Source organism: Halichoerus grypus, chromosome 2 (assembly GCF_964656455.1).
Source record: "Halichoerus grypus chromosome 2, mHalGry1.hap1.1, whole genome shotgun sequence".
NCBI classification, from domain to species: Eukaryota; Metazoa; Chordata; class Mammalia; order Carnivora; family Phocidae; genus Halichoerus; species Halichoerus grypus.
In genome coordinates, this window is record NC_135713.1 from 203,712,755 (window position 1) to 203,739,419 (window position 26,665).

The 26,665-nt window shown below is 50.9% G+C and overlaps 1 protein-coding gene and 1 long non-coding RNA gene across 13 annotated transcripts in view; one reads left to right on the top strand and one right to left on the bottom strand.

The window, feature by feature from the left end:
- The first annotated feature begins 5,549 nt into the window (after positions 1-5,549).
- The window catches only part of TMEM94 (transmembrane protein 94), a 34,634-nt gene continuing 13,518 nt past the window's right edge, over positions 5,550-26,665 (top strand). For 5 of the 12 annotated variants that reach the window (XM_036088718.2, XM_036088724.2, XM_036088719.2 and 2 more), the window contains exons 1-2: positions 20,364-20,523; positions 26,254-26,373. In XM_036088718.2, the coding sequence (XP_035944611.2) occupies positions 20,470-20,523; positions 26,254-26,373 (174 nt within the window). In that variant the 5' untranslated portion in view covers positions 20,364-20,469. Of the gene's footprint in view, positions 5,684-6,237; positions 6,379-14,744; positions 14,841-16,361; positions 16,492-20,363; positions 20,524-26,253; positions 26,374-26,665 lie in introns of those variants that run through there. The other 7 variants (XM_036088720.2, XM_078066067.1, XM_036088723.2 and 4 more) reach the window with 5 other exon arrangements.
- Positions 20,525-26,259, bottom strand: LOC118533417 (uncharacterized). The gene is made up of 3 exons (XR_013445206.1): positions 23,739-26,259; positions 22,205-23,056; positions 20,525-20,941 (listed from the first exon to the last, which is right to left on the bottom strand). It is a non-coding gene; the product is annotated as an uncharacterized LOC118533417 (long non-coding RNA).

A 26,665-nucleotide genomic window follows, 5' to 3' on the forward strand; every position in this document is an offset into this window, starting at 1 on the left:
TCCTGGGATCGAGCCCCACATCGGGCTCCCTGCTCGGTGGGAGGCCTGCTTCTCCCTCTCCCACTCCCCCTGCTTGTGTTCCCTCTCTCGCTCTCTCTCTCTGTCAAATAAATAAATAAAAAGTCTTTAAAAAAAATTAAAAAAAAAACCCTCCAAGAGAGGTGTCTGGCTGGCTCAGTGGGTAGAGTAGGCAACTCTTGACCTCGGGTTTGTGAGTTTGAGCCCCACGTCGAGTGTTACTTACAAAAACAAAACAAAACAAAAAAAGCCTTCCAAGAGCTTTTCAGTGCCCTCAGAATAAAACCTCAACATGTGCAGTGTGTTGCAGAAGACCCCACAGGAGCTGCCCCCCACCCCCACCCCCGGCTTTGTCTCCAGCACTCTGCTCTCCCGTTCTCTGACCCATTCATGCAGGAATCCCCTTCGGTTCCTCGGTCTCAGATCTTCCTTCCTCGGTGCCTTTACACACGCCTCCTCCCCCTCTGTGGTGCTTGTTTTCATTCTCTTTGTCTGGCTAACTTGTAGTCATCCTTCAGATTTCAGCTTAAATATTACTTCTTGAGGAAAGCCTGCCCCAGCCACCTGAGATGACAGGATCCCATTAGAGATGCTTGTTTGCAGCACTTTGCACACTTCTGATGATGTAATTCTTTATTTGTTTAACATCTTGTGTCCTCCATTAGAATATTAGCGACTTATAGTATGATGTCGTTGGTCGGTTTCAAAGGGGTTGATTCCAGGCTGATTTAACAACATTTGAAACGCTTTTTTTATTTTTTTAAAGATTTTATTTATTTGACAGAGGGACATAGCGAGAGAGGGAACACAAGCAGGGGGAGTGGGAGAGGGAGAAGCAGGCTTCCCGCAGAGCAGGGAGCCTGATGCGGGGCTCGATCCCAGGACCCTGGGACCATGACCCGAGCCGAAGGCAGACACTCAACGACTGAGCCACCCAGGCGCCCTGAAACACGTTTTTAAAGTCAAATGACATTGAGATTTTTAGCTCTCTCTCTTAAATATTCCACAGGGTCACAAAACATGAAGCAGTGGTTGTCTGTCGGCTGTAATATCTAAGGTGACGTCACTACGTGTTACTACACTGGCTCGTATAACAGAGACATTACGTTGCAGAAGGAGAGGGAGCTTCTTGCTGGCAGATTCATTAGCTATATGGCAGACAAGTGTCACATAGATCAGACCATTTAGTGTGGAAGGCCTCCCCTTCTCCTTCTCTTTTCCCTCTACTGCCCCTCCCCTTTTGTTTTAAGGAGAGAACTATGAGTGTTTATACAGCTGGGGGAAAATGAGCCGACAGAAAGGAAGCAAATGAAGATGCTAGAGAAAGAGGATAATTGGACACCAGGTCATTTATTCAACAAACATTTATCAGACATCTGTGGTGTGCCAGGCACTTCATTAATCAATAGTGACACAAAGATGAATAAGACACAGTCCTTGACTCGAGGGACTCACAGGAAGAGAAATGACACATAAATAGGTAATGCTATTAACTATATGAAGCCTAGCAATGGATATGTCCAGTCTCTATACAGAATCATATACAAAGAAATGTTAGTTGGCATCCAAAAATAATCACAAAGCAACTTCAAATCTCACTGCAGTCTCTTGAGAAAAATGCCAAAGGGGGAATTACATAAATGATTTATAAGAAATCTTCTTAAAATCCTATTGCTCGTTCTCTTTCCCTTCTCCTGTCTGTTGAGGAGAATTCTGTCTTTACCAATTAGGTTCCCTGATCACTGATCATCATACAGTATCAGAAATAATAGGGGAAAGGTATTTCACCTATTCACCGAAGGTATTTCTCACTCTGCCCTAAAGCTTCTTTCTCCTGTCTTTCCAAACTTCCTCCACCTCTTCTCCAATCCATACCATCCTGGCTCTTCTCTCTTCACTTGCTCCTCCACTCATCTATTTATTTGATAGTGAGCGAGCGAGCATGAGTGGGGGAGGGGCAGAGGGAGAGGGAGAAGCAGACTCCCAGCTGAGCGGGGAGTCCGAAGCAGGGATGCTGGGCTCGATCCCAGGACCCTGAGATCATGACCTGAGCCAAAGGCAGACACTTAACTGACTGAGCCAGCCAGGTGCCCCGTTCCTGTGCTCTTTTAAAACTCATGGAGTGAGCATGAGTGGGGAGAGGGGCAGAGGGAGAGGGAGAAGCAGACTTCCAGCTGAGCAGGGAGCCCGATGTAGGGATGCTGGGCTCGATCCCAGGACCCTGAGATCATGACCTGAGCCAAAGGCAGACACTTAACCGACTGAGTCACCCAGGTGCCCGTTCCTGTGCTCTTTTAAAACTCATCTGCTAGAGGAGGGAAGGGGGTTGGTGGTGGTAAAAAAACAAAAGAACAACTCTTCTGCTCTCATCAGCTGGTAATTCCTCATCCTACCAAAAGTAAACCAAATCACTCAAGACTTGGCCCTTCAGTCCTACCTTTTCCCTATTATTCTGATGATCTTGGAACCTAATAGGCACAGATAGAATCTTCCTTGGCAGGTGAGAGGAAAAGAAGAGACTGTGGATACTCACACGTGATTATTATTGCTATTACTATTATTATTTATGGCATGACAGGTCTTCTTTATTTTATTGCAATTTTTAAAAAGATTTTTATTTATTTAAGTAATCTGTACACCCAATGTGGGGCTCAAACTCAGCCCTGAGATCAAGAGTCTTGTTCTCCCAACTGAGCCAGCCAGGTGTTCCAATTTTATTGTAATTTTAATTTTTTAAATATTTATTATTTTTAAAAAGATTTTAGTTGAGAGAGAGAGAGAGAGAACACAAGCAGAGGGGAGGGGCAGAGGGAGAGAGACAAGGAGACGCCCCGTTGAGCGGGGAGCCCGACATGAGGCTCGATCCCAGGACCCTGAGATCACGACCTAAGCCAAAGGCAGATGCTCAACTGACTGAGCCACCCAGGCACCCCTATTTTTATTTTTTAAAAATATTTTATTTATTTATTTGGTGGGGGGCAGAGGGAGAGGGAGAATCTCAAGTAGACTCCACGCTGAGTGCGGAGCCCATCACAGGGCTCAATCCCATGACCCTGAGATCATGACCTGAGCCAAAATCAAGAGTCGGATGCTTAACTGACTGCGCCACCCAGGGGCCCCTTAAATTGAAGTGTATATCGTTGACACTAATGCCTTATTATCTTCCTGTCAAAGACGGAAAACAATGTGGTAAGTGAAGTGATACTGTTGTCTGAGGGAATGAGGAGCAAACAGAGAGGATCATCATCATCAAGGATGATAGGGAGTTAGCCAGGAAGAAAGGACGTGAGAGGCATTTCAGGTCCAGTGAACAGGATAAACTGAGGCCCGGGGATGGGAGATAGCATGTGAGGCTGGGGTAGGGGAAGGGACTGAGGATACAGATGGGGAAAGGAAGAGGGGTCTGTCTTTTTTGGAGGAATGTTGAGAAAGAAATAGAAGTAGATGAGAAATCTCCACTGGAAGGCCTTGGTTTCCACATCGTTTATTATTATTTTTTAAGATTTATTTATTGGAGAGAGAGAGAGAGCAGAGGGAGGGGCAGTCAGAGACGGACAGAGAGAATCTCAAGCAGACTCCACACGGAGCGCAGAGCCCAAAGTGAGGATTGATCCCACGACCCTGAGATCATGATCTGAGCCGAAATCAAGAGTTGGCTGTTTAACCGACTGAGCCACCCAGGCGCCCCTCGCCTCGAGGTTATGGTACAGAGACAGAGAAGGCTCCAGAAAAATGAAGGACTGGTACAGTTGCCTGGTATCGCTAGACAGCCATCAAGACATGGTCACAGGGACCTCAGAGCTGCAAAAAGTCTTGCCAGGGTGAACTTAGACTGGGTGCACTGGCATGTTCTGGCTTGATTTTCTTCTTCTGCCAAGTGTTATGCCTGGGAGTACTGACAGAGGGGATGGTCAGAGGGTGAAGGACTGTGAAACTGGTAGGCACACAGTTTAAGTTTGTTGAGTGATATTCATAAAATACAGTGGAGCAGAGAAACAAATGTGGCCAGAGATGACTGGGGTACAGGGTGGAGCAGGGCAGGATGACTATGTTACATTTGTTCACCTTCCAAATGTAGCCATGTAAACCTTCTGGGATGAAGTGGAGAGACATAAAGCACAGGCAATTGGCTAGTTCAATTCAGCAAACATTTACCGGGTACAGGTTCTGAGTAAGGTGCTGTGAGGACTGCCAGGATAAGCCAGCTGCCTTTAGGGTGCTTCAGGTCTTACAAAAATAATACCGTACAAAGCATTACTTTTGTATGGGTAGCATGGAGACACAAAGAGGCACAGCATTGGAGAGAGAATTTCAGTGACTAAAAGTCAGGGACGTCTTTGAGGCAGGGAGCGTTGGAGGTGAATTTACAGGATGGGCGTGTATTTGAAGGTTGGCTTTATTGGTAGGAAGGAATCTTCAAAGGGTAGGAACCTCTTGGGCAAAAGAGCAGAGGTGGGAGGGTTCCAGATGCATTTAGGAGATGGTCAATCTATGTGGCTGCAGGAATAGTTTGGCCTGTGGGGAATTAGCCTGGAAACATATATCTGAGTTGATTTATGAGGGACTTTGAATGTCAGGCAGAAGGATACAGAGATCTCTTTGTATAGATAGACATCTATTTGCAAAGATAAACTGCAGATTTTTGTGTGCATAAGGGTAACATGATTCTATCACTGTTTTAAGCAACTGCTAAAACAGTTGAAACACAAGATTAGGTACCAAAATGTCTTCCTGTTCAGCTGAGAAGAGAGATTTTAATTACATAATTAAATCCATTAATAGGGGAAAGGGGCTCTTACTTCCCAGGGCCAGCCATGACCCTCTTCTGATTTTATAAACAGATTGAAAAACAAGACACAAAAAACCAAGTCTCCAGATTTCCATCTCTGGGAAAACTGAAGTAAATACTGACACAGGCTCGCATTGTTTTCCCAAGAGAGCTCTCCCAAGCGATTTATTTAATTATCTAGGGGGAAAAAAAAAAATTTTTTTTTTAAACTTGTTTTTCCCTTTAGAGTACAGCTGAGCTGAAGGGAAAACTGAAGTATTGCCTTAGGTTCTCCAGCTTTGGTTTGGTTGCAGTATTAGTCTCTGGGGGACTCTCTCCGAGGTCTCTGAGCTAGGTGTCTCTAGACATTTGTTCACAGCAACAAGAGGGGAGCTTAGAAGATGTAGGAGATAGTGGCGTTCTACAAAAGGGCTGATTTTAAAAAGAAAAATCATTTGGGCGGGGCTCTATCTTTTTAGGATATACGTAGGAAAAGTAATTGAGGTGGAAGCCGTTACCCTCGCCTCCAGTCAGGGCCTCTGCACCTGAAAACGCCAGAGCAACACACCCACGGATGGACAGTGGGTCCCTACTCTCCCGCCGGTATCACTCGGCCCTTAATTCCGCCAGGCTCCCAGAGGGACTGTTTCAGCTACAGTCTAGCGCTCCCCACAGCCAGTAAGAAGCCAGGAATCTCCACCCGTCTCGGATTTCCACCAATCGGCGTCCAGAACTTTAGCCTGCTAGCGGCGTCTGGGTTGTCCGAGGAGGGAGGCAAGCCCCCTTAGCGTTGCCAGCAACGGACATGGCCGCGGCCCCTGGAGGAGGGGACGCGAAGTGAGGAGGGGGCAGGGAGGGAAGAGGACGCGGGCGAGGAAGACAGGCCCCCGGGCCCCGGTAAGTACGAGAAAGCCCGTGGCCCGAAGCAAGGGGAGCAGGGAAGCAAGGGGGCGTGGGGCTCGGCCTTCACGCCCTCTGGATTCTTGGCCAAAGAGAGAGGAGTCTGGGGTCTGCACCCAAGAATTGGCCTCGGGGGATCTCTTCGAAGGGGGAGTCAAGGGACGGGCTCTTGTCTCCAGCTCCTGGCCGTTTCCTTTCCCCAGGTGCTCACACTTGCCCTCGGTCCTCGCTTGGCCCTTTGGGGCTCCCGCGTCAGATCGAAGCCTCCTGCCAACAATGAATCCCTGTCCCTGTCTTGTGGTGTCTGGGCCCTGGCTCAGGGGGCTTCCAGCGCCGACGCCCAGCGTATTTACGGGCCTCTGGGGACCCGCACCCCCGGCCCCAGTTCAGACCGTTGTGCCCCTTGCGCGCGCTCTCAGCTGCTGCCCGGGCCCTCGTGCTGACCGCGCGTCCCGCGTCCAGGCGGATGGAGCCGAAGGGCCTTAACCCAGAGCGGCGACCGCGCAGCTGGAACGTGCCTTGCCCTTTTTTTTTTCTTTCCGTCTTTCCAGAAACGTTTAAAGACTCCTTAGAAGCAACTATAGGAACATACTTGCCATCCTGCAAACCGACTGCCGTGCTGTGCGCTGTGCCCTCCTTCCCCAGCCGCACAGCCCTGAAGTCCAGTCTCGCGGTCCCTCGCGTGCCACGATGTGAGCCCCTGCCGGGTGCCGGGTGCCAGATGCCAGGGAAACCCTGCCCTTCTTTCATTGGTGTGGAACCACAGGCTGCACTTTGGCGTGTGCGTTGATTTGGTCACGTGCTGCTGCATCCCACCCTCTCTTCCGAGTTTTTGTGTGGCTCTAGGGGAAAAAAGGAGGGAGCTTTGTACTGAATCTAGTTTTCCTTCAAGCCTGTGATTTTTGCATCGGGGGAGATGAGACTTTTCTCATGCTTTGTCCAACGCACTCAGCTGCAGCGACATACTTCAGTCATTCCCCGGGTACTCTTAGACGGTGGAAGTGGGGAGGGAGGAGTTTTCACGTTTTTATTTTACAAAGGTGGAGAGTAACTTTTGGGAGAGGCAAAGGGGCAGGGCCAGGGTCACCTGGAGTCAGGACTGGAACTTTGAAGTCTAGATTCTTAAGTTCTTTGTCCACCAGATCAGTTGTTTTCTAGGTGTGATTGAGAAATCAAGTTCCTTAACTTCTCTGAGCTTCTTGCAGAGTGATGGCTTGCATTAGAGATACTATGTGGAGGATCTCTATCTCTAGGTATATATAGCCCGGGGGCTAGCACTTACTAGGTTCTTAATACATTTTTGCATGATTTGTAAGTAACGAGCAGGTATTCCCTGACTGATTTCTTGTATTAATATTTATTGTGGTCTTTCTATATATTTTGGGGTGAAATGATTTCAATGATTATCATTTGAGAGGGCAGGAAGGCAAGGAGTCAGAGCAAGGTAGCCTCTTCCTCCGTTTTTTGGGGGAAACAATTATAATGTTGTTGTAGTGTTATTAATGGGGATGGGTTTTTTATAAGAACAGTGTGGAGGCAGAAAAAGCTTGAGAACCACGGAAGGAAGAAGTACCACTCTGGTATGTCTTTATGGTAATCTTGGCAAAAGAAGGGCTGATCTTAGTATTCTAACAGGTAGTTTTAATTTTTTTTATTATTATGCAATGACACAGGTAAGGTTCTCATCTAGAATCAAATAAAAATGGCCCATGGAATCACTGTGCAAATCACTCTACAGATCAGAACACATCAGAATGTAGCCTATTATTAACCCTGGAACAGGGGCAGCATGTTCAAATAAAATCCACAAATTCTCTGTAGTCTTATTTTAGCTGCTGTGTTAGCTTTAACTTCCTTGTTCACTGGTTCTTTTTGTTAGAACTTCAAATAGAGAAACTGGTGGATACCACAGAACAGTTCCTTCACTAGGGAGGTGAAGTACAAACCATCTCCTTGATAATCAGCTGCCAAATAATTGAGAGTTAACTGCCCTTGAACTTCCCCCCACCCCTACCCTGCCCCTTGTTTTTGTGGTGACCCGACATCAGAAGATTAGACAGGGAGAGCCAGGGCTGGGCAGTGAGATGGAAGAAAACAGAAAGCCCTTCACATTTCTATTTTGAGGAGTTGCTAGGGAGTGCCAGGTCCGAGTGTTGAGAATCAGCCTTTTGGAAAGCTTAACTCCTGCCGAACTAATGAGAAGTGAAGGTCATGATCCTTTCGTTCTTCCCCACTGCTCTTTCCCTAACATTGGCCTTGGGAAGCAATTTCTAGGGAGGGGGAGGAGCGCTAGTGTAAATACTACGTGTACCGGAGGCTTTCTTGAACCTTACCTGGTGAGTGGAGGATGAGCTCTTACAAGCAGTCCGAGTTGGAAAGACCCAAAGCCTCTAACTCCATTCCTGGTGTTCAAGTGAGAAGGTTCTAGGTCATGGTTGGCACTTCTCCACTGGTAAATGTGTGTCAATATTTTTTATCTTGTTATTGTCTCAGTGTTGTTTCCTTGAGAGTGTCTTTCTTTACCTAAAAGCTAGGCTCCTTTAAAAACATTGTTTGAACCCTGGTTTCCAGGCCTGGATTTGTTTCTAGTAGCACAGGTGAACTAAAGGGTAGGCCAGAGCTATAGCAGGAATGTTTTTCTTCCGGAACTGACCCACCAGCCAGAATGTGTGGTTTGGTGATCAGGGGTTTGTGTAATAATAAGCTTTGCCTGTGGCTGCTGAGACAGGAGTAAACAGTATTGGTCACATGGCACGGCAAGTAGGGTAAGGGCCAGATTTAGACCCGCCAGGACGCCTGTCTCAAGCTGGGCCCATCTCACACTGATTGCTTTGGGTTTCCCTAGCCTCGGAGACCCAAGTGGTGGGGGAGTCAGGGGTGCCCAAAGGAAGGAGACCCTTTCAGGGCTTACAGCGGCCTTTGGGAAACCAGAAATCTTAGTGTAATTATATGATCCCAGTTTTCTTAATTTCAGGATCCTTTTGAGAAAGAGATGCGTGATAGCAATATCCATTAGTAGGGAGGTGAACGGAAAAATATTGGGAGATACTTGGAAAAGATATACACTGGAGAGAAAATCAAAGGTGTGTTTAAAAGAGCATCTATATCCTTAAAGGGGAGAATATTGCTTAGTAACATAAACCACAGCGAATTGCAAAATCAGAATCAGAAGTTAGTGATTTTTTGTTATTGTAGAAAAATATACATAACATAAAATCGACGATTTTAACCAATTCAGTGGCATAAAGTATATTGATTGACACTGTTGTTTAACCATCCGCGCCATCCATCTCCAGAACTTTTTCATCTGCCCAAACCGAAACTCTGTCCCCATTAGCACTACATCTTCATCTCCCCTCCTGCCCCCAGGCCCTGGAAACCACCATTCTATTTGCTGTCTGTATGAGTTTGCTTACTCCAGGAGCCTCAAATAACAGGAATCCCACAACATTTGTCCTTGTGTAAGGTCATTAAGGTTTATCCATGTCGTAGCATATAACAGAATATTCTTCCTTTTTAAGGTGGAGTAATATTCCATTGTACGTGTGGACCACATTTTATTTATCCATTCATCTATTGATGGACACTTGGGTCGCTCCCACCTTTTGGCTATTGTGAATAATGCTGCTATGCACATGGGGGTACAAATACTTGTTGGAGTCCCTGTTTTCACTTCATCTGGGCATATATCCAGAAGTGCGAGGCTGCTAACTTTCTAAAGATACATTTGATACATTCACATGGTTTGAAAATCAAAAGGTACAAAAATATATACAGTCAAATTTCTCCCCTCCCACTCTTGTCTCCAGCCACTCAGTTCCAACTTAATAGTTTTTTCTTTTGTGGGATGTACTTTTGATATTTAAGAAATCTAAACCAAAGTCACCAAGATTTTCTCCTATCTTTTCTTATAGTTTTACATTTAGGTGTAGGATCCATTGTTAGTTAATTTTTGTATATAGTGCAAGCTGTATTTCCAAGTTCTTTTTTTTTAAATCTGAATGTTCAATTTTTCCAGTGCAGTCTGTTGAAAAGACTACCTTTTCTCCATCGAACTGCCTTTGCAGCCTTCTCAAAAATCGATTGACCATATATATCTGCATCTATTTTTGGATTTTCTATTACCAAGTCAATACCACATTGCCTTAATCACTGTGGCTTTATAAGCCTTGAAGTCGGTGGTGAAGGCCTTCCAAACTTTGTTCTCTTGGGGTAGTCTAATGTGGATGTCTCTTATTATAAGTGGAACTGAGCATCTTTTCATGTGTAGAAGTTGCTGGATTTCTTGATCTCCTTGTCTCTCAGGGTTAGAAGACGTCATAAAAGGTTATCTCTTATTTGCTACCTGATGTATTTATTATCTCCATAATTTCCCAGCCTCTGCTTGGATCCCTCTAGTGCTGGGGAGCTCGTTGCCACTCAGGGCAGCCTGTTCCATTTTTTTATACAGCTCCAATTATGTAAAAGATATCGCTCGGGGTGCCTGGGTGGCTCAGTCATTAAGCATCTGCCTTTGGCTCAGGTCATGATCCCAGGGTTCTGGGATCGAGCCCCGCATCGGGCTCCCTGCTCTGCAGGAAGCCTGCTTCTCCCTCTCCCACTCCCCCTCCCACTCCCCCTGCTTGTGTTCCCTCTCTCGCTGTGTGTCTCTCTGTCAAATAAATAAAAAATAAAATCTTAAAAAAAAAATATTGATTAGGATGCCACCAAGGATAGAACCTTGTTATTAAAAACCTCCCTCCAGCTGAAATCAGTCCATCAGTTAGTACCCTTTGGGAACAGCAACTCAGCTGAATGCAGTCCACCCCATTGTGTTTTCGGTGGAAAGCACAGCTAATGAAGGTTGTGTTGGAAGGAATTAGGACAGCCAACTCCTCAGCTCACCCTCAACCTGAACCTTGGGCACCCCCTTAGCTCTTTTTTTATTTTTATTTTTTTTTTAAAGATTTTATTTATTTATTTGACAGAGAGATAGCGAGAGCAGGAACACAAGCAGGGGGAGTGGGAGAGGGAGAAGAAAAAAAAGAACTTGGAAATACAGCTTGCACTATATACAAAAATTAACTAACAATGGATCCTACACCTAAATGTAAAACTATAAGAAAAGATAGGAGAAAATCTTGGTGACTTTGGTTTAGATTTCTTAAATATCAAAAGTACATCCCACAAAAGAAAAAACTATTAAGTTGGAACTGAGTGGCTGGAGACAAGAGTGGGAGGGGAGAAATTTGACTGTGGTCCCTGGTCCTTGCTGAGCAGGGAGCCCGAAATGGGGCTCGATCCCAGGACCCTGGGATCATGACCTGAGCGCAAGGCAGACACTTAACAACTGAGCCACCCGGGCGCCCCCCTTAGCTCTTTCTGATGCTGGTTCTGAACTTGGCAGCAGGAAGCATCCATCCCTTTGTTTCCACGGCCTACTATGCTGCCTTTGTCTAGAGACTCGTCATGGCAAACCAAGATTACTATAATTTTCTTCTACTTCTTCTGCCTGTAATTTCTTTCCCTTCCCCCTCTGATCCATTCTCTACCCTCTTAAAATACCGGGACCCTCTCAGGAACCTTCGGTGACTCCCCACAGTCACTTTGTTTTTTTTTTTTTAAGATTTTATTTATTTGACAGAGAGAGACACAGCGAGAGAGGGAACACAAGCAGGGGGAGTGGGAGAGGGAGAAGCAGGCTTCCCACCGACAGGACCCTGGGATCATGACCTGAGCCGAAGGCAGACGCTTAACGACTGAGCCACCCAGGCGCCCCTCCGCATGGTCACTTTGTTTTGGCCTCCATACGCCTGGGCATTTTGGCTCCTGATTTCCTGCTTTATGTCGTCCTTCATTTCTTCTCTCTTACTTAGGTCTTCTGCTCTAATTGAACAGATCAGATCACCATCTTTCTTTTTTTTAGCAGGTTCCACGCCCTGAGATCAAGATCTGAGCTGAGATCAAGAGTCGGACTCTTAACCGACTGAGCCACCTGGGCGCCCCAGATCACCATCTTTCAAAAAGGCTCCATGCTTTTCTTCCTCGGTGCCTTGGTTGAGACTTCTAGTTCTTGCTGTGGTTGTTCTCCCTCTTCTTGCTCTGAGGCTTTCCTAAGTGCACTGCTTGGGCCTTGGCGGCTGCTGCTGCTCCTGCTGCTGCTTCTTTTTAAGATTTTATTTATTTAGGGGCACCTGGCTGGCTCAGTGGTTAAGCGTCTGCCTTCGGTTCAGGTCCTGATCTCCGGGTCCAGGGATCGAGCCCTGCATCGGGCTCCCAGCTCAGCGGGGAGCCTGCTTCTCCCTCTACCTCTCTCTCCTACTCACATACTCTCTCTCAAATGAATTAATAAAATCGTTTTTGAAAAATTATTTATTTATTTATTTAGCGTGAGCTGGGGGAGGGGCAGGAGGGAGAGGGAGAAAGAATCTCAAGCAGACTCCAAGCTGAGCGTGGAGCCTGAAGCACAGCTCGATCCCACAACCCTGAGATCATGACCTGAGCCAAAATCAAGAGTCAGCTGCTCAACCAACTGTGCCACCCAGGTGCCCTGGGCCTTGGCCTCTTCTAGGAAGGGATTCCTGGCCCACCCCCACCCCTGTTTGCAATTCCCATTTAGTATGTCAATGCCAACTTGAATATTAGTTATATTTTCTCAGAATCTTCAAAACCTGGCTGTATTATAAATCCCTGTTGTGAAGGGACCATATTTTATACTTTGTGAAAACAGGAACATTCCTTACCCTTAGTGAATGCATACAGTTATTACACACGGTAGGCACTGGATAAATGTCTGTTTCCTTCATCAACCCTTCTCTTTTCTATCCACCAAGACTTGCATGTGCTAGGCATTTCAGAGGTTGGTAGAACTGATTTAGTTGGATCTTAGATCCCACCTTACTTTTTAGAAATCAACTCTACCTACTGAGGCATTATTTCCGCATGATAAAATGCACCTACTTGAGTATATAGTTCAAAGAATTTTGACAAATGTATTCACCCTTGTAACCACCACCCACAATCAAGATACTGAACAAAAGACCCCTGTGCCCTTTGCAGTCTTTCCCTCCCCACGACCCTAGGTAACCCCTTATCTGCTTATTGTCACTATAGATTAATTTTGCCTGTTCTAAGTTTTATGGAAATGGGATCATATGCTATGTGCTCTTTTGTGCTCCTTTCACTCAGCAAATGTTTTTGAGATTCAGCCACATTGTTGTGTGTATCAATACCTCATTCTGTTTGGTTGCTGGGCAGAATTCCATTGTATGGATATACCACAGTTCATTCACGTGTGAGTGGACATTTGGATTGTTTCCAGCTTTTGGCTATTTTGAATAAAGATGCCATGAACATTTGTATACAGTTCTTTTTGAGGAAGTATGTTTTCATTACTGGGACATCTAGTGAGTGGATACTCAACTTTATCAGAAACTGCCAAAATGTCTTCCAGAGTGGGTGTACCACGTGACTTCCCACCAGCAATTTATGAGCTCATATCCTCACCAACACTAAATATTGTCAGTCTTTTTCATTGTAATCATTCTAATGGGTGTGTATTGATATTGGGGGCACCTGGGTGGCTCAGTGAGTTAAGCATCTGACTCTTAGTTTTGGCTCAGGTCATGATCTCAGGGTTATGGGATGAATATATTAATATAAATGTTAGCATTTAATTTAATTAATATTTATTTAATATTAATATTGAGTCTTCCAACCCACGAACATGGCATATCTCTCTATTTATTTAGGTCTTGAATTTCAACAGGCCTTACATATATGTTTTTAAAAGTCATTCCTAAGTATTCGCTATATTTCATTATAGCATACAGGAATTTAATCTATATTTGTATTTTGTATTTTGACCTTGTATCTTGTAACCTTGCATACTTATTCGTTTTGTCCCTTAGAATTTTTCCTATATGATGTAGTCTTCTGCAAATAAAGACAGTTTTACATGTTTCTTTGCAATCTTTATGCCTTTCATTTATTTCTTCTTCTTCTTCTTCTTCTTATTTAAGTAAGCTCTAGGCCCAGCCTGGGGCTTGAACTCATGACCCCGAGATCAAGAGTCCCATACTCTACCTACTGAGCCAGCCAGGCACCCCTCTTCTCCTTCCTTTTGAGTCTTTATTCTTCACCTAGGTGGCACTTTGTTCATATTTCTCATTTCCTGGTGATAGTAATGGCAAGTATTTATTAAGACTTACTATTTGCTAACTACCGTACTGGACCCTCTGCATATAATATTTCATGTCATTCTTGTTGCTTCTTTGTGAGATAGGCATCATTCTATGAATGAGGACACTGAGGCTCAGAGAGACAAGTAATTTGCTGAGGTCACTTGGTGTTTGATACATGTTGGAGCCAGGATTTGAACCAGGGGTATCTGGCTTTGAAACCTGTGCTTTCTCTCACAATGGACCAGGGGTAGAACTGGCCCTTTAAGGATTTAGCTGCTGGTTTCAGATCAGACAGTTGAGGACCGCTCTTTCCCAGAATCCCACCTATGGAGTGATGGGAAAACAGAGACTCTTAGAAAAATGTCCTGCTCCTGGCTGCCCTCTGCACGCTGCGGTTCCAAGTCCAGCAGAGTTATTTCACTCCTGTTGTGTTGGCAGAAGGAGCCAAGCACAATCCCCATCTGGCTTCTGGTGCCTTGCCCTGTGTGGCGACTGCCTCATCCAGCCCCTGCTGGGACGGGGTGCACGGGGACCTTGAGCTGTACTCGTAAACAGGGCCTGGGCTACGGGAGTCAGAGCGGCCTTGGGGAGATGCGCATTCGTCCTCTCAGGATCCCATTTCCGTTGGCTGCCAAAGACCAAATGTCAGTGCGTCGCGCGGCTGCTTCCAGCGTCCCTGTCTGCGGCTGACCCTCCGGGGCTAGCTCACTCAGCTCCGAAGGCCTCGGCTGCAGAGGGCCTGCAGGGGTCGGGAGAGACGGGGAAGCGCAGGCCCGGGGGGCAGTACTTCTGCTGCCTTGTGAGGGATCACATGGGGTTTTGGCGTGGGGTTCGTGGCCGCAGAGCCTCGGCCTCCTGGCTGGGGTCTCTGGACGCAGCTTTTTTCTTGTTTCTAGACAGTTCTTTTATGGATCAGTTCTCCTGGGCTTCTGACCAGCTCCACTTACCGAGGCTCTGCTACAGGCCCCAGAAAGAACTGCCCCTGTCAGCAGGTCAGTGCCTTCTCCACAAGTTGTCACTGGGCACCAAACCAGATTACTCAGGGGCACTCTACCCAAACACTCCCTGGCCTGAAATTGTTAAAGTGGGTTGGCTGCCAGGATACATGGGTGAGGGTCCGGGGTTGTGGGGGGGGTTGTCAGATTGGAGCACCCATCCTGGCAGGTGTCTGCCAGGTGCCTGGTGAGCACTGCCCTGTCAGCAAAGCACACGAGAGGCGCAGCTCTGTGGCACGTGGGCACGTGTGTGTGTGGGTGTGCGTGTGTGGGTGCGTGGGTGCGGGCACATGTGCGTGGGGTCCAGTTTACCTTAATGCTAACCTTTATTTTTAAAATTAATTAATTGTTTTCCTAATCTTTACTTTTTTTTTTTAAGTTTTTATTTATTGGGGTGCCTGGGTGGCTCAATCGTTGAGCGTCTGCCTTCAGCTCAGGTCGTGATCCCAGGGTCCTGGGATCGAGTCCCACATTGGGCTCCCTGGTCCGCGGGAAGCCTGCTTCTCCCTCTCCCACTCCCCCTGCTTCTGTTCCCTCTCTCGCTGTGTCTCTCTCTGTCAAATAAACAAAATCTTTAAAATAAATAAATAAATAAAGTTTTTATTTATTTAAGTCATCTCTACACTCAGCTTGGGCTCAAACTTACAACTGAGCCAGCTGGGCGCCCCTAGTCTTTATTTTATTTATTTTAATTTTTTTTTTTTTTTTTTTTTTTTAAAGATTTTATTTATTTATTTGAGACAGAGAGAATGAGAGAGAGAGAGCACATGAGAGGGGGGAGTGTCAGAGGGAGAAGCAGGCTCCCTGCCGAGCAGGGAGCCCGATGCGGGACTCGATCCAGGGACTCCAGGATCATGACCTGAGCCGAAGGCAGTCGCTTAACCAACTGAGCCACCCAGGCACCCTTAATTTTTTTTTTTTTTTAAAGCTCAGGTGGGAACTTGGAAGGCTGGGCTTCTTTTCATTCATTCATTCATTCATTCATTCATTTATTTATTTATTATTTATTTGCGAGAGAGAGCACAGGCAGAGGAGAGGGGCAGGGGGAAAGGGAGAAGCAGGCTCCCTGCTGAGTGGGGAGCCTGACGTGGGACTTGATCCCAGGACCCCGAGATCATGACCTGAGCTGAAGGCAGATGCTTAACCAACTGAGCCACCCAGGCGCCCCGTAATCTTTATTTTTTAAAAGCTGGGAAGCCAAGGGTTTTCCTGCTTGCTGCAAGTCAGTGAGTAAGGGCACATGCAGAGCAAAACATAGTGTGTCTCTGAAAATGAGGGTTCGAAGGAGGGAAGCTTCAGCCCTCCAGCGCGCCTTGGGGAAGCCCTCTCCCTCCCAGCCTCAGAGTGGAATCCGCCCGAGGCTGAGCGCCTAGGGAAGCTGTGTTGCCAGGACAGGGCCGGCCGAGCTCCGGTGCCCCAGGCTCCAGTCTTTTCCATGTACCACTCTACTGTGTAGACAACACTGTCATGTTTCTCAGCAACCTGGACTTATGGGGTGTCTCCCTTCTTTCTCTCTAGATGCTGCGACTGTGACAGAGTCACTGGGCCTTGTCCATGCTGGGGAGGAGCCTTCCTTTTGGGGGTGACCGCATTCATCTGGGCATGCCTGCAGTACTCTGGGCCCATGGATCCGAAGGAGAAGCACACGGTAGGGCCGTGCTTGGTGCCCTGATGGGTATTGTCTGTGTGGCTCTGTTGGACTCTCTCTACTTGTGTTGGCCTGGGAGGTCCTCTTCTGGGGGGCTTTAAACCAAAATGAGAGAGGGGGTGTGGCTCTGAGGATGGGGGTACGGGATGGCGACCCCCCCCCCCCGCCAAGAGGGTGCTGTTGCTGGGCTGGGAAGCTCTCGGGGAGCTGGGAGCACAGGACAAAGGGTGGGGACCGGTGAGCACAGCGGCATGGGAGCAGGTTTCTGATTTGGGTTGGCTCCGAGCCAGTCTTCCACTTCTTGCCCATGGGTGTGTAATTTCGTTTGTTTGCTCTTTGCTAGGGCTCTGCCCCAACCTGCTGAGCCATGTTGAGTATGGTCGGGCACCCTCTCTGTGGTTAGGGAAGAACTCCCCAGTCAGACTCCAAACACAGCTGCATAACCAGCTGGAGGTGAGGAGCCAGGAGGCCCAGGCACCCACAAGGTCGGCCCCCTCCTCCCAGCCTGACACAGGACGCCTCCCAGCCTCCAGGTACGCTGCCCTCGCCTGGCAGTCGATTTGCTGGCATCAGAGTATCCTTCCTGTGATGGAGACTGCCCCAGAGGGGGTCTTTCCATCTCTTGGCTGGACTTCTGCCACAGCTTCCTATGGGTTCCTCTGTCTCTGATCTCCTTCCTCCACTTGCTGTCAGAGAAAGGTATCCGAAATGCAGAGCTGACCTTTGTCACCTCTGCTTAAAAGTCACCAGTGGCTCCGTTCCGCCTGCTGAAATGTTGAGTGTGGCGGGCGAAGCTCACCATCATCCTGCTGCTGCCTGTTGGCCGCACGTCCCTAGCCTCCCCCGCCTTGGTCTTTAGCACTAGTCATTCTGAATGCTTCAGAATTTGGGCACACTGTCCACATTTAGGCTCCTGCTTTTTTCCTGACAAACTCCTCCTATTCTTTCTTCACGAGCCATCACCTTCTCCTGATAAGCCCTCCTCCCCCCTCCAGACGTCCCTCCTTCCAGCATTCATAGTATCTCCACCACTCTTCCTGCCACCGTGTATTGAACTAATCTATCTGTCCCACCTCATCCCAGTGTCCCTGGCTCCTAGCATAGAGCCTGGCATGCAGCAAGGGCCCAGTAAGTATTTATCAATCTGAACTTACAGACAGCGACCTTCCTGCCAAAGAGATCTTGGAAGGTCCGGAGAGGGAGCTGTGGGTCCACACGCTGGGTCCCTGGGGGTGCCCGGCTGCCTGCTGACTCGTTCAGCTCCAGGCTTCCCATGCCTCTGGGCCAGCTGTGGAGCAGGCTTGGAGGCCTGAACCCGAAGCAGGTGTGTGCGGCCTCCTGCTCACAGGTAGCTCTGACCGCTCTGCAGGTGTCCATCCTATGAGTGATTGGCACAGAGGGGACCAGCCATAGTGACTTCTCCCCTAGCCTGGGTGCAAGGCTGCCGCGTCCAATTGCAAGAGCTGTTCACTTCCAGGGGGGCACCCTCTAGAAGCTTTGCTATTGTGTGATGTGGTGGCCTACCTGGGTGAGGCTGAGTGTCTCAAAAACAGGACAGTATTGTCCCTGGTTCCAGCCTGTTGCCGAAACACCACTTCCGAGTTGGGGAAGTATAGTTCTGTGAGCCAGTGGGCTGGCTTCTCTCTCAAGCCTGGCGAAGAACGCTTGAGAGCCCAGGACGGATAGCTCTCAGGGGCCATTTTTCCTACAGGATTTTTCCTTATCCTCTTTGTCTTTCTGGAGAGATGAGTCCTGAACTAGAAATATCATCAGCCGTATTCATGGAATACCTCCTTGGGGTTGGTGGAGCTCTGGGCCCTGGGGAGGTCGCCCCCGGCTTGGAGAGGCTGATAGTCCAGCTGAGGAACTAGTTGTACAAGCAACTAAGAAACAGAACCAGACAGGGTTTTTACCGGAAATGGCTTGTGAGCTGTACACATGGGCTTCTAAAGATTACCCTGTGGCCTCCAACAGTCCGGGCTTCTTGGAGGCGTGGGAATGAAGAGAGCTGGATGGCGGAAGTTGATCGAAAGGGGCCTGTCGTCCCCTGGCTGTAGCCCAGGATCAGCGTGGCTGTTGCTGGTTGCTTAACTGCTCCCCACCCCCCATCGTGACCTCCCAGTCCTCCGTGTCCCCCCGTCAGAACCTCCTCTCCTCTGTCCCCGGTCCCCTGTGGTGGACGTGCTGTGGCAGTGAGCATCTGGGTTTCTGTTTCTTGCGTGCAGTGCGCCCCTTTTTGCTTGCTGAGGTGGGCCGTGCAGGAAGGGGGCAGGAGGGGAGTCTTGCAGAGCCCTCAGACCCTGTGAGCTATTCTTTTCAGGGCCTGTCATGCAGGAGGCGGAGTTCGCCTAGTTGTGACGCCCACAGAGCGGGGCCTTGGTAGAAAGCTAAGGGGAAGTGTGCCTGGGAGCAGGGGCCAGGGGGGTGCCAGGCTCTCCTTGGCAGTTTGCTAAGGCTGCAGCCCACTGCACAGCTGAGCCCTCCTCCCCCTGGCCTGCACCTCAGGGAACCTTCTGCCCTGACCCTCTGGACTGCCTGGCCCCTCTTTTCCTGCTCCCATTCAGATCTGGATTTGGCAGAGGTGGGGCGGGGGGCCAGGGAGCTGTGCTAGGGAAGGGGGCGAGGAGAGGCTGGCTCGAACTCAGCTGAGGCTCTCTCTTCGCCTCCCTGCAGCTGGTGACGGTGGAGATGGTGGAGATGGTGTTGTGGGTGTTGTCTGGGAAACAGGGCCCTGGAGAAAAGCGCTCAGGCTCCAGCCTGCGTTCTCTAGTTCTTGGACCTGTTGGGCTGCTTCCTCTCCCTTGGGGTTTTGCAGCCCCTTCCTAAGGGTGGCCTGGACACAGGCCGAGAAGTTTCCAGTCTACTTCCAGGGCCGCCCGTGTGTCAGATTCGGGGTCCCAGAGTGATGCGCAGGCTCTGCTGGCCGCTCCTGGAGCCACAGGTCACTGGGTGGGAGTCGAGGCCTCATGTCCGCAGGGCTCTCCTGTCTCAGAAGCCCTTTGACAGGTGTGTCTAAATGTGACTGCGCGTTTATCAGCTGCTGACTGAGCTCTGCTGTTGGGGGTGCTCCCCCCCCCTGCCCCCCGCAACCTGGTGGGAAGGTGTTAGGTCTTAGGTATTGGAATCCTCAGAAGCCCTTCCTGTCTGCGGGCTCTTCCCCCTTCTGCTGGAGTCTCTGCTGGAGTCTTCCACTGGATTCTTCTGCTGGCTTCTGGCCCCTGCTCTGCCTCCTAGAAGTCACTGCTCCAGGCTTCCCAATTGCCAGTCCTCCCCCCCTCCATGCTGGATGTGCTGCTATTAATAACGGGCAAGGCCCCCCTCCCCTCCTTCCTGCAGCTATAAGTGTGGGAAGAGCTGCTGTTGGCGTGGCTCCATACTGGGAGTCTCTGAGCGATTTCGGGGAGCTCTCACGGATGGCGGGCACCTACCTCGCCCGGTGACTTGGGCCCAAGGAGGGGTGGTCTGGGAGAGAGCCCACGTAGCCCTGGGTGCCATGGTTGCCCTCGGGCTCCCACAGCCATCTCTAGCACAGTCTCCTCCTCCCCATGCGCGCACACCCGGCTGGCTGCGGGCGCCCGTCCGCTCACCCCTCGGTGGCCTCTGATGAATGGGCCAAGCTCCTGGGCATCTGGCGGAGCATCTACAAACTTTCTCTTCCCTCCCTCTCGCCTGCCTCTCCCTCCCTCCCACAGCCCTGTTGCTGCACTGCCTCCTCCTCCCTCCCTAAATCTGCAGCGTGACTGGAAATAGGCTGAATTAATCAGCAGACTGAAGCTGCACTCTGCACGGATCCTCTGCGGCACCGCTCCGGCTCATCGCTCCCACGCTCCCTGGCCCACTCCCCTCTTTTCCTCTCCTCTCTCTCTCTCTTTCTACCCCCCCCCCCCCCCCCCCGCCTCTGGTTCCTGCTTCTTCTCTCTCCTTGAGGGTGGTGTTGGAAGTTCTGTAGTGGACTCCTTGTGGCTCAGGCTCTACCCCATGCTCTTTAAGCAGACAGAGCTATGGATGCCCCATCAGGGCAAATGCACCAAAGTGAGTATGCTAACTTGGTTTTATATTTCTGTTACAAACGCCTTGTTCTCTGCTTTGTGTGCAAGGCTTAGGCTTAGCAATTGCCACAAGTCTTGAAGATGAGTGCTGAACCGGAGGCAGCTCAGATTATGAGGTAGCTAGGACCGAAGAGGGAGGCTGAGAATGGGAGCCACGATGCCTGTGTGTCTAGGGAGCTGCCAGCCAGGCTCCCAGAGCAGGACCGGAGCCGCGTGTCCCGGTGGGGCATCCTGTCCAGTTAAGCTGGGACCTGGGTCTCCATGCACAGGTGACGGGAAGCCCCGGATCTGGATATCAGCGCTCCTCAGGGCCAGGCAGGGGGCTCTTTTTTTGCTGGACCACATGGGTCATTGAGATAGGAGCAGCCAGGGCCCGGCTGATTTCTTCCTAGTCTGGGTGGCTGCAAGAGGAAGAAGATGGGTGGAAGTGCCAAGGTCAGCCTGAGCCCTGAAGACAAAGAAGCTTGAGGCTTTGATTTGCCTGGCTGAAGATAAGATTTGTGTCTGGCCAAGCTCAGAAGAGATTTATCATGGCTACTACAAAAGACCCAGCTCCAGTGACTTAGGCATTATGTTGGAGTCCATCTTTGGGTCCCCTCCCCAACTGTACTGGCCCAGAAAGCTGTGATGGTGGGGACCTGGTTCAGGGGCCAGCCAGTTCTTTTTTTTTTTAATATTTTATTTATTTGCTTGAGAGAGAGAGTGAGTGCATGCATGAGAGCACACAGAGGCAGAGGGAGAAGCAGACTCGCTGCTGAGCAGGGAGCCAGACGTGGGGCTCGATCGCAGGACCCTGGGATCATGACCTGAGCCGAAGGCAGACGCTTCACTGACAGGCACCCAAGGCGCCCCAGGGCCAGCCAGTTCTAATTAGCTCTCTGACGTTGTCAAGGCTGAGGGTCACAGTCTAAATTCGTAGCCTATCTACCTGTGCCTACGGGACCTGCATTCTGCTCCCAAAATAGGTGAAAGTGGGAAGGAAAACAGCGGCCGTGGGGACAGAGCCTGTGAGGAGTCCTGAAAGGACGAGGGCTGGGGGCCAGGGGCTCTTGGCTCAGGGCCACCTGGGAAACCTGAACGAGGGGGTGCAAGAGAGTTCAGGGGTGTTGGCTCTGGGAAGACTCATTAGACTGCCCCAGACACTCAGCATCAGGCCCCATAGAACTGGTCCTGTTCAGTAGCGGGGTTTTTGCAGTTCTGATTGGACAGATAAGAGTTCTTTCCCCACCCTTCTCATCTAAATCCCCATGCCCTCTCAGTGTCCCCCTTTTTGAAAAAAAAAAAAAAAGATTTAATTAATTTATTTATTTGAGAGAGAGAGACAGAGAGAGAGGGCAGGGGGCCGGGGTGGTGAGAAGCAGAGGGAGAGGGACAAGCAGACTCCACGCTGAGCACGGAGCCCATCACAGGGCTCAATCCCATGACCCTGAGATCATGACCTGAGCCAAAATCAAGATTGGATGCTTAACTGACTGAGCCACCCAGGTGCCCCCCAGCCCCCACCCCCAGGGTCCCCCTTTGATGATGGAACAGGGAGGAGAAGCCCAGCTCTTGATGGGCATTTGTGGCCAGCATCTCCTGAGCCTGGGCTTCCTAGAGCCTCAAGTTACTTTGTTGGGTCCAGTTGAGCCTGAGCATTTAAAGCGGGATGGGGTTGCTTTTACCTGCAAAGCATTGGTGTAAGTGGAGAGGCGGGCTCCGGTCCCCCCTGTGGTGTAGAGTTCTGGCTTGGCCATCACTCCTCTCCCCAGGAACATCCTGGGAGGTGTCTGGCAGTGGGGTGGGGTGGGAGATTTGGAACATCTGGGAGACAGGAAGAATCTCTTACTCCCTCTGGGTACTTAAGGCTGGGACAGTTTTTCTCACCCTTCTTGGCCCCAGAGGCAAGAAAAGGACACCTTCAGATGGCATGTGTATGAGTTGGGTCCTTATTTCTCAAACCAACCATATGCGTCCTTGCACGGTCTCCCCACGGGTGCCCAGCCTAACTTGTATTTTGAGAAAGGCAGGCAGAGCCCTGCTCGCCCAGGGCCCTTTCTTAATTTCCTTTGAAAATGCTGAAGTTCCACCAAGTTCCTCAGCTTTGGCTCTTACCTTGCAGGGCGGGGAAGCACAATGAGAGAAACAGTGATTTTACCGTAACTGGGACTCCCCTGCTGGAGACAGGGTGAGGTGTTGTTCTTCCATGTCACTGAGGGGCCGAGGCAGTTGGAGAAGTGTGGTTGGGGCCGTGGAGAGTGGGCTGGCCCAGAAGGCTGTGTCCTTGCCCCAGGGCCTACCTGTCCGGGCAGGCACTTTCTCCAGGAGGCGTGTGATTACAGAGTGGCTATTTTCCCTCTGCTAGGCTGTCTTTAATCGCCAGTCTGGAGTTGGTGTTCCTGGCCAGACAAAACATGCGTGGGCAGACGCACACAGTCAGCTCGGCGGGTCTCCTCTGGCCCTGCCCCAGGAGCATCTGCCCCCTCTGGCACATACCTCCCAAACCTGGAGAGCAGCAGTGTGCAGGTGCTAGGAACCTGGGTGCAGAGAGAGAGAGTGAATCCATTTCTGGGTTGTGGAAGGGGGGCACCTGGAATGAGGCGGCGGATGTCAGGGCGGCCACAGGACAAGAGGAGGGGAGTTGCTGATGTCCAAAGTCTAAAGGCCTGGCTGGGGGCGTGGGGGGTCCCCTGGTTCCCTGGCTGCCCCCTGAGCCTTGGCCTGCCTTCCGAGCATGGTCCTCATCCCAGACCCGTCGGCTTCCCACGTGACCTGCAGCCCCTGGGATTTACCCTCCCTTTCTCCTGCCCAATCCCCGTCTCTTGTCTCTTTGGCGGGCAGCCTTTCCACCACTGCAGGCCAGCCTTTCCCTGCCTCCAGGACATTTTCACACTGCAGTGTTTCTGGAGGCCTGGCCCAGGAAAGTGCATCTTGGGAACCTTCACCTCTCCCCCTGCGGAGAGAGAGCTCACAAAGTGGAGCCTGAGGGAGAAGGGGGCAGTGGGGAGGGGCAATATGGGAGGCCCCATTCGCAGTGGCTGTGCTTTCCAAATCCTCTTCTTTCCTGGGTTGGGTGGAATAGGCGTCACCCCCTGGGCCAGCCCCTTAGACACGAGAAGGCCTCTGGTCCCCTTCTTCTCTCTTCCTCCCGCCATGCAGGAGACTTTCTCCCCTTCCATGCCAGGAGTCAGGGAGGCAGCCGTACAGACCTGAGCTTACCTGATACTCATCTGTCCTGGACCACAGCTTCTCAGGAAGGCCCCAGGATCTCTGCCAGAGGGAGGTAGATGCTCTGGAGTAGAATATTTACCCATACTGGGGTGTGGGCCCTCTGCCCAGAGGGCCATATCTTCCTGAGCTGAAATAACCAGTTATCCCCTCTGGGGAGAAGCAGCTCTTATCTTCATAATCCCCCAAAGCCAGCATGGAGAGCAGGGATTAGGGGAGATTTAGGCAAGGGATCTGGGAAGTCTTGGGGCCAGGCTCACTCTGGAGCCCATCCTCATCCCTCAGGCCGAAAAAGCTGGTAATGGGCCAGTGTGGGGGCTCCACTCAGGTGCGTCCTCCCAGGGTGGGTCTGCTGGGGTACTGCCCCTGAGCAGCAGCCCCTTCTAGTCTTGGAGATGTGTGTCCTGTGAGCGGCAAGGCTGCCAAGGAGAGCGGTGGCTACGGAGACAGGCACGGAGGAGGAAGTCTGGAACGTCAGTGGGCAAAGCCAGGGCAGACCCCAGGGCAGGCAGAGGGGGAGCAGGGGCGGGCCATGAGCTGAGGTAGTCAGGGAGTCACCAGCTTAGCCACCCTTGGTCAGGACTCAGTAGATAACCCCAGCCCCTTTCTTAGTGCCCCAAGTCTAGGGCTTTGCTCCTCTTGCTCAGGAACCTTTCCTGGTGGGAGCTCACATTGGTGCTCTTGGGAAAGACCCAGTTCTCCGCCAGCACTCCTTCCCCAGGGGTGTTCTTTTTCCCAGGACCCCCGACCTGGGGATCTGTGCGTCAGATTCAATGTGTGCATCGGCCTCACCTTCAGAAGTTTTGATTCGGTAGGTTTGGGGTGGGACCTGGACATCCACATTTTTAGAAGCTCCAGGTATTTCTGCTACAGACCCCGGATTGACAACCCCTGATTAACGTGTCACCGAGATCACTGAAGCTATGTGTGTACTCATTCTTCCATTCATCCAGCCGGTGGCCGTGGGGCCGCTGCTGTGTGCCCGGCACTGTTTCGGCAGGTAGTTGGAGGGATGTGGAGAGGGAAGAATTCAGTACCTGTTTTCAAGGAACTGGCAGTCTGGTGGGAGAGCCAGACGAGTCAATCTATAATGACAGTTCTCCACAATGCAGACCGGGAGCCAGCTTGCCCAGGGTGCTCTTGGAATACAAATCTCTCCCCCCGTAAGTGCAGTCCTTGGCTTTGGGAAAATTTCCCAGAGCAGGTGACGTTCGAGCTGAGGCTTGAAGGGGAAGAGAGAGGTGTCTGGGGCCGGGAGCGTGTGTCCAGGGAGGGAAAGCACGTAGAGGTACTTGCACCCGAGCTGGAGAGCACGGCTCGCGTCAGGAATGGAGGAAACGCGGGTGAGGAGGCTGGAGAAGCTGGTGGATCACAGGTCCTGCCCCGGAGTCTGGGCTCGATTGGAAAGATAAACAGGGGTCGGTTGAGGCAATGTGCGCTGCTCTGACTGGATGTTGCCGTTGGCTTGGAAGAGGTGGACGCTGAGGGGTGGGAGGGGGCGGTGGTCACTGCAGGAGCGGGGCTGTCCAGCCGGGAGGGCCACACTCCAGGGTTTGGGTCAAATCCACTCCTAGGGGCCCGTGAAACAGCAGTGCAGCCATTGAGTAAACAGGTCAGCATTCAGGGCTGTGCCTGGAGGTAAACTTCAGGAGTTGGAAGCTTGGTGGTGTGGTGGGAGACTCCACGATGGCGGCCAAGGTTGTCTTGGAAATGTACGTGAATTTGTTAAGATATCCTCGGGATGGGCTGTGGGGTGGATGGAGGGGAAAGAAGAGCCAGTCAGAGAAGGAGAAGACAGGGTGAGGCCCAGGAGTGGGGCTGTCAGTAAGGAGAGGCCAGGCCAGGCTCGCACAGGACAGCATGGGTGGTCCCCAGTGCCGCCCAGGACCACCCCATCTGTGCCCTGTTCCGCCACCCTCGGTGACAGAAGGCGGCGTCGCAGGTCCTTCCCTGGGAGCAGTTGTCCCTTGTCTGAGATGTGTCCCTCCTGATGCCAGAGTGTCACGATATGCTGCCGTCTGTGAAATGGTGGAAACAGTATGTGGTGGGTTTTTTCTTAATGCTTTTACCTGGGAACAATGAAGAGCTAGTGTCTCCTTGTTAGTTCCCCTTTCCCCACTTAAAAAAAACCAAAAAACCCCACTATTTTTTGGCTCCTGAAATACACAGATGGCAGCAGAGGTCGATGGGGAGGTGAGGGGCGAGAGCAGTGTGTGGGGCCGGGAGATGCCGATGGCCTTGGAAGGTGGGTTAGGAAACACTGAGTGGAGAAAGTTGCGTGTGTTTCTGTTTTTAACTTGGCCTTGAGGAGTAGGGGACTTTTAACGTGGTGGAGATTTGCGCAAACACCCCGAGGGCTGGGGGGCTGGTGGAGGAAGAGGAGGGAGGATTCGGGGAGGGATGACGAGGGCCCGGCCTGCGGCCTGCGATGGAGGGCCTCTCTGGGCAGTGCCCTGGGGCCTCTGGGGCGATGCTGAATGCTGTCTGCTTCGCCTGCTTCCTCCAGGGCGAGCCACCCTTGGCCCTGGGCCTGTCTACCCGGAAGGCCCTCGGCATCCTGAAGGAGCAGCTGGAGACAGTGCTGGAGGGACACCTGAAAGAACGGAAGAAATGTCTCACATGGAAGGTGAAGCTTCTTCCCGGGGAAGCCGGAGCCGAGGTGGGATGGCAGAGAGGCGTGGGAGGCCCAGGCTTGGGCCCGGGAGCCGATGCTCACGCTGGGCGGCGTGACCCAACTGAAGCCTCGCTACAACTCAGAAGGAAGCTGGGGCAGCCTGGCGGAGTGCTGTCCTGACCCCACTGGCTGCAGGAGCCCAAGCGGCTGGAACCCAGCCGAGACCAAAGCCAAGAGAGCGAGGCAGCCCCAGGCCGGGTCAGGCGGGCGTGGGAGCAGGGCGGCCAGATTCTAGCAGGATGCT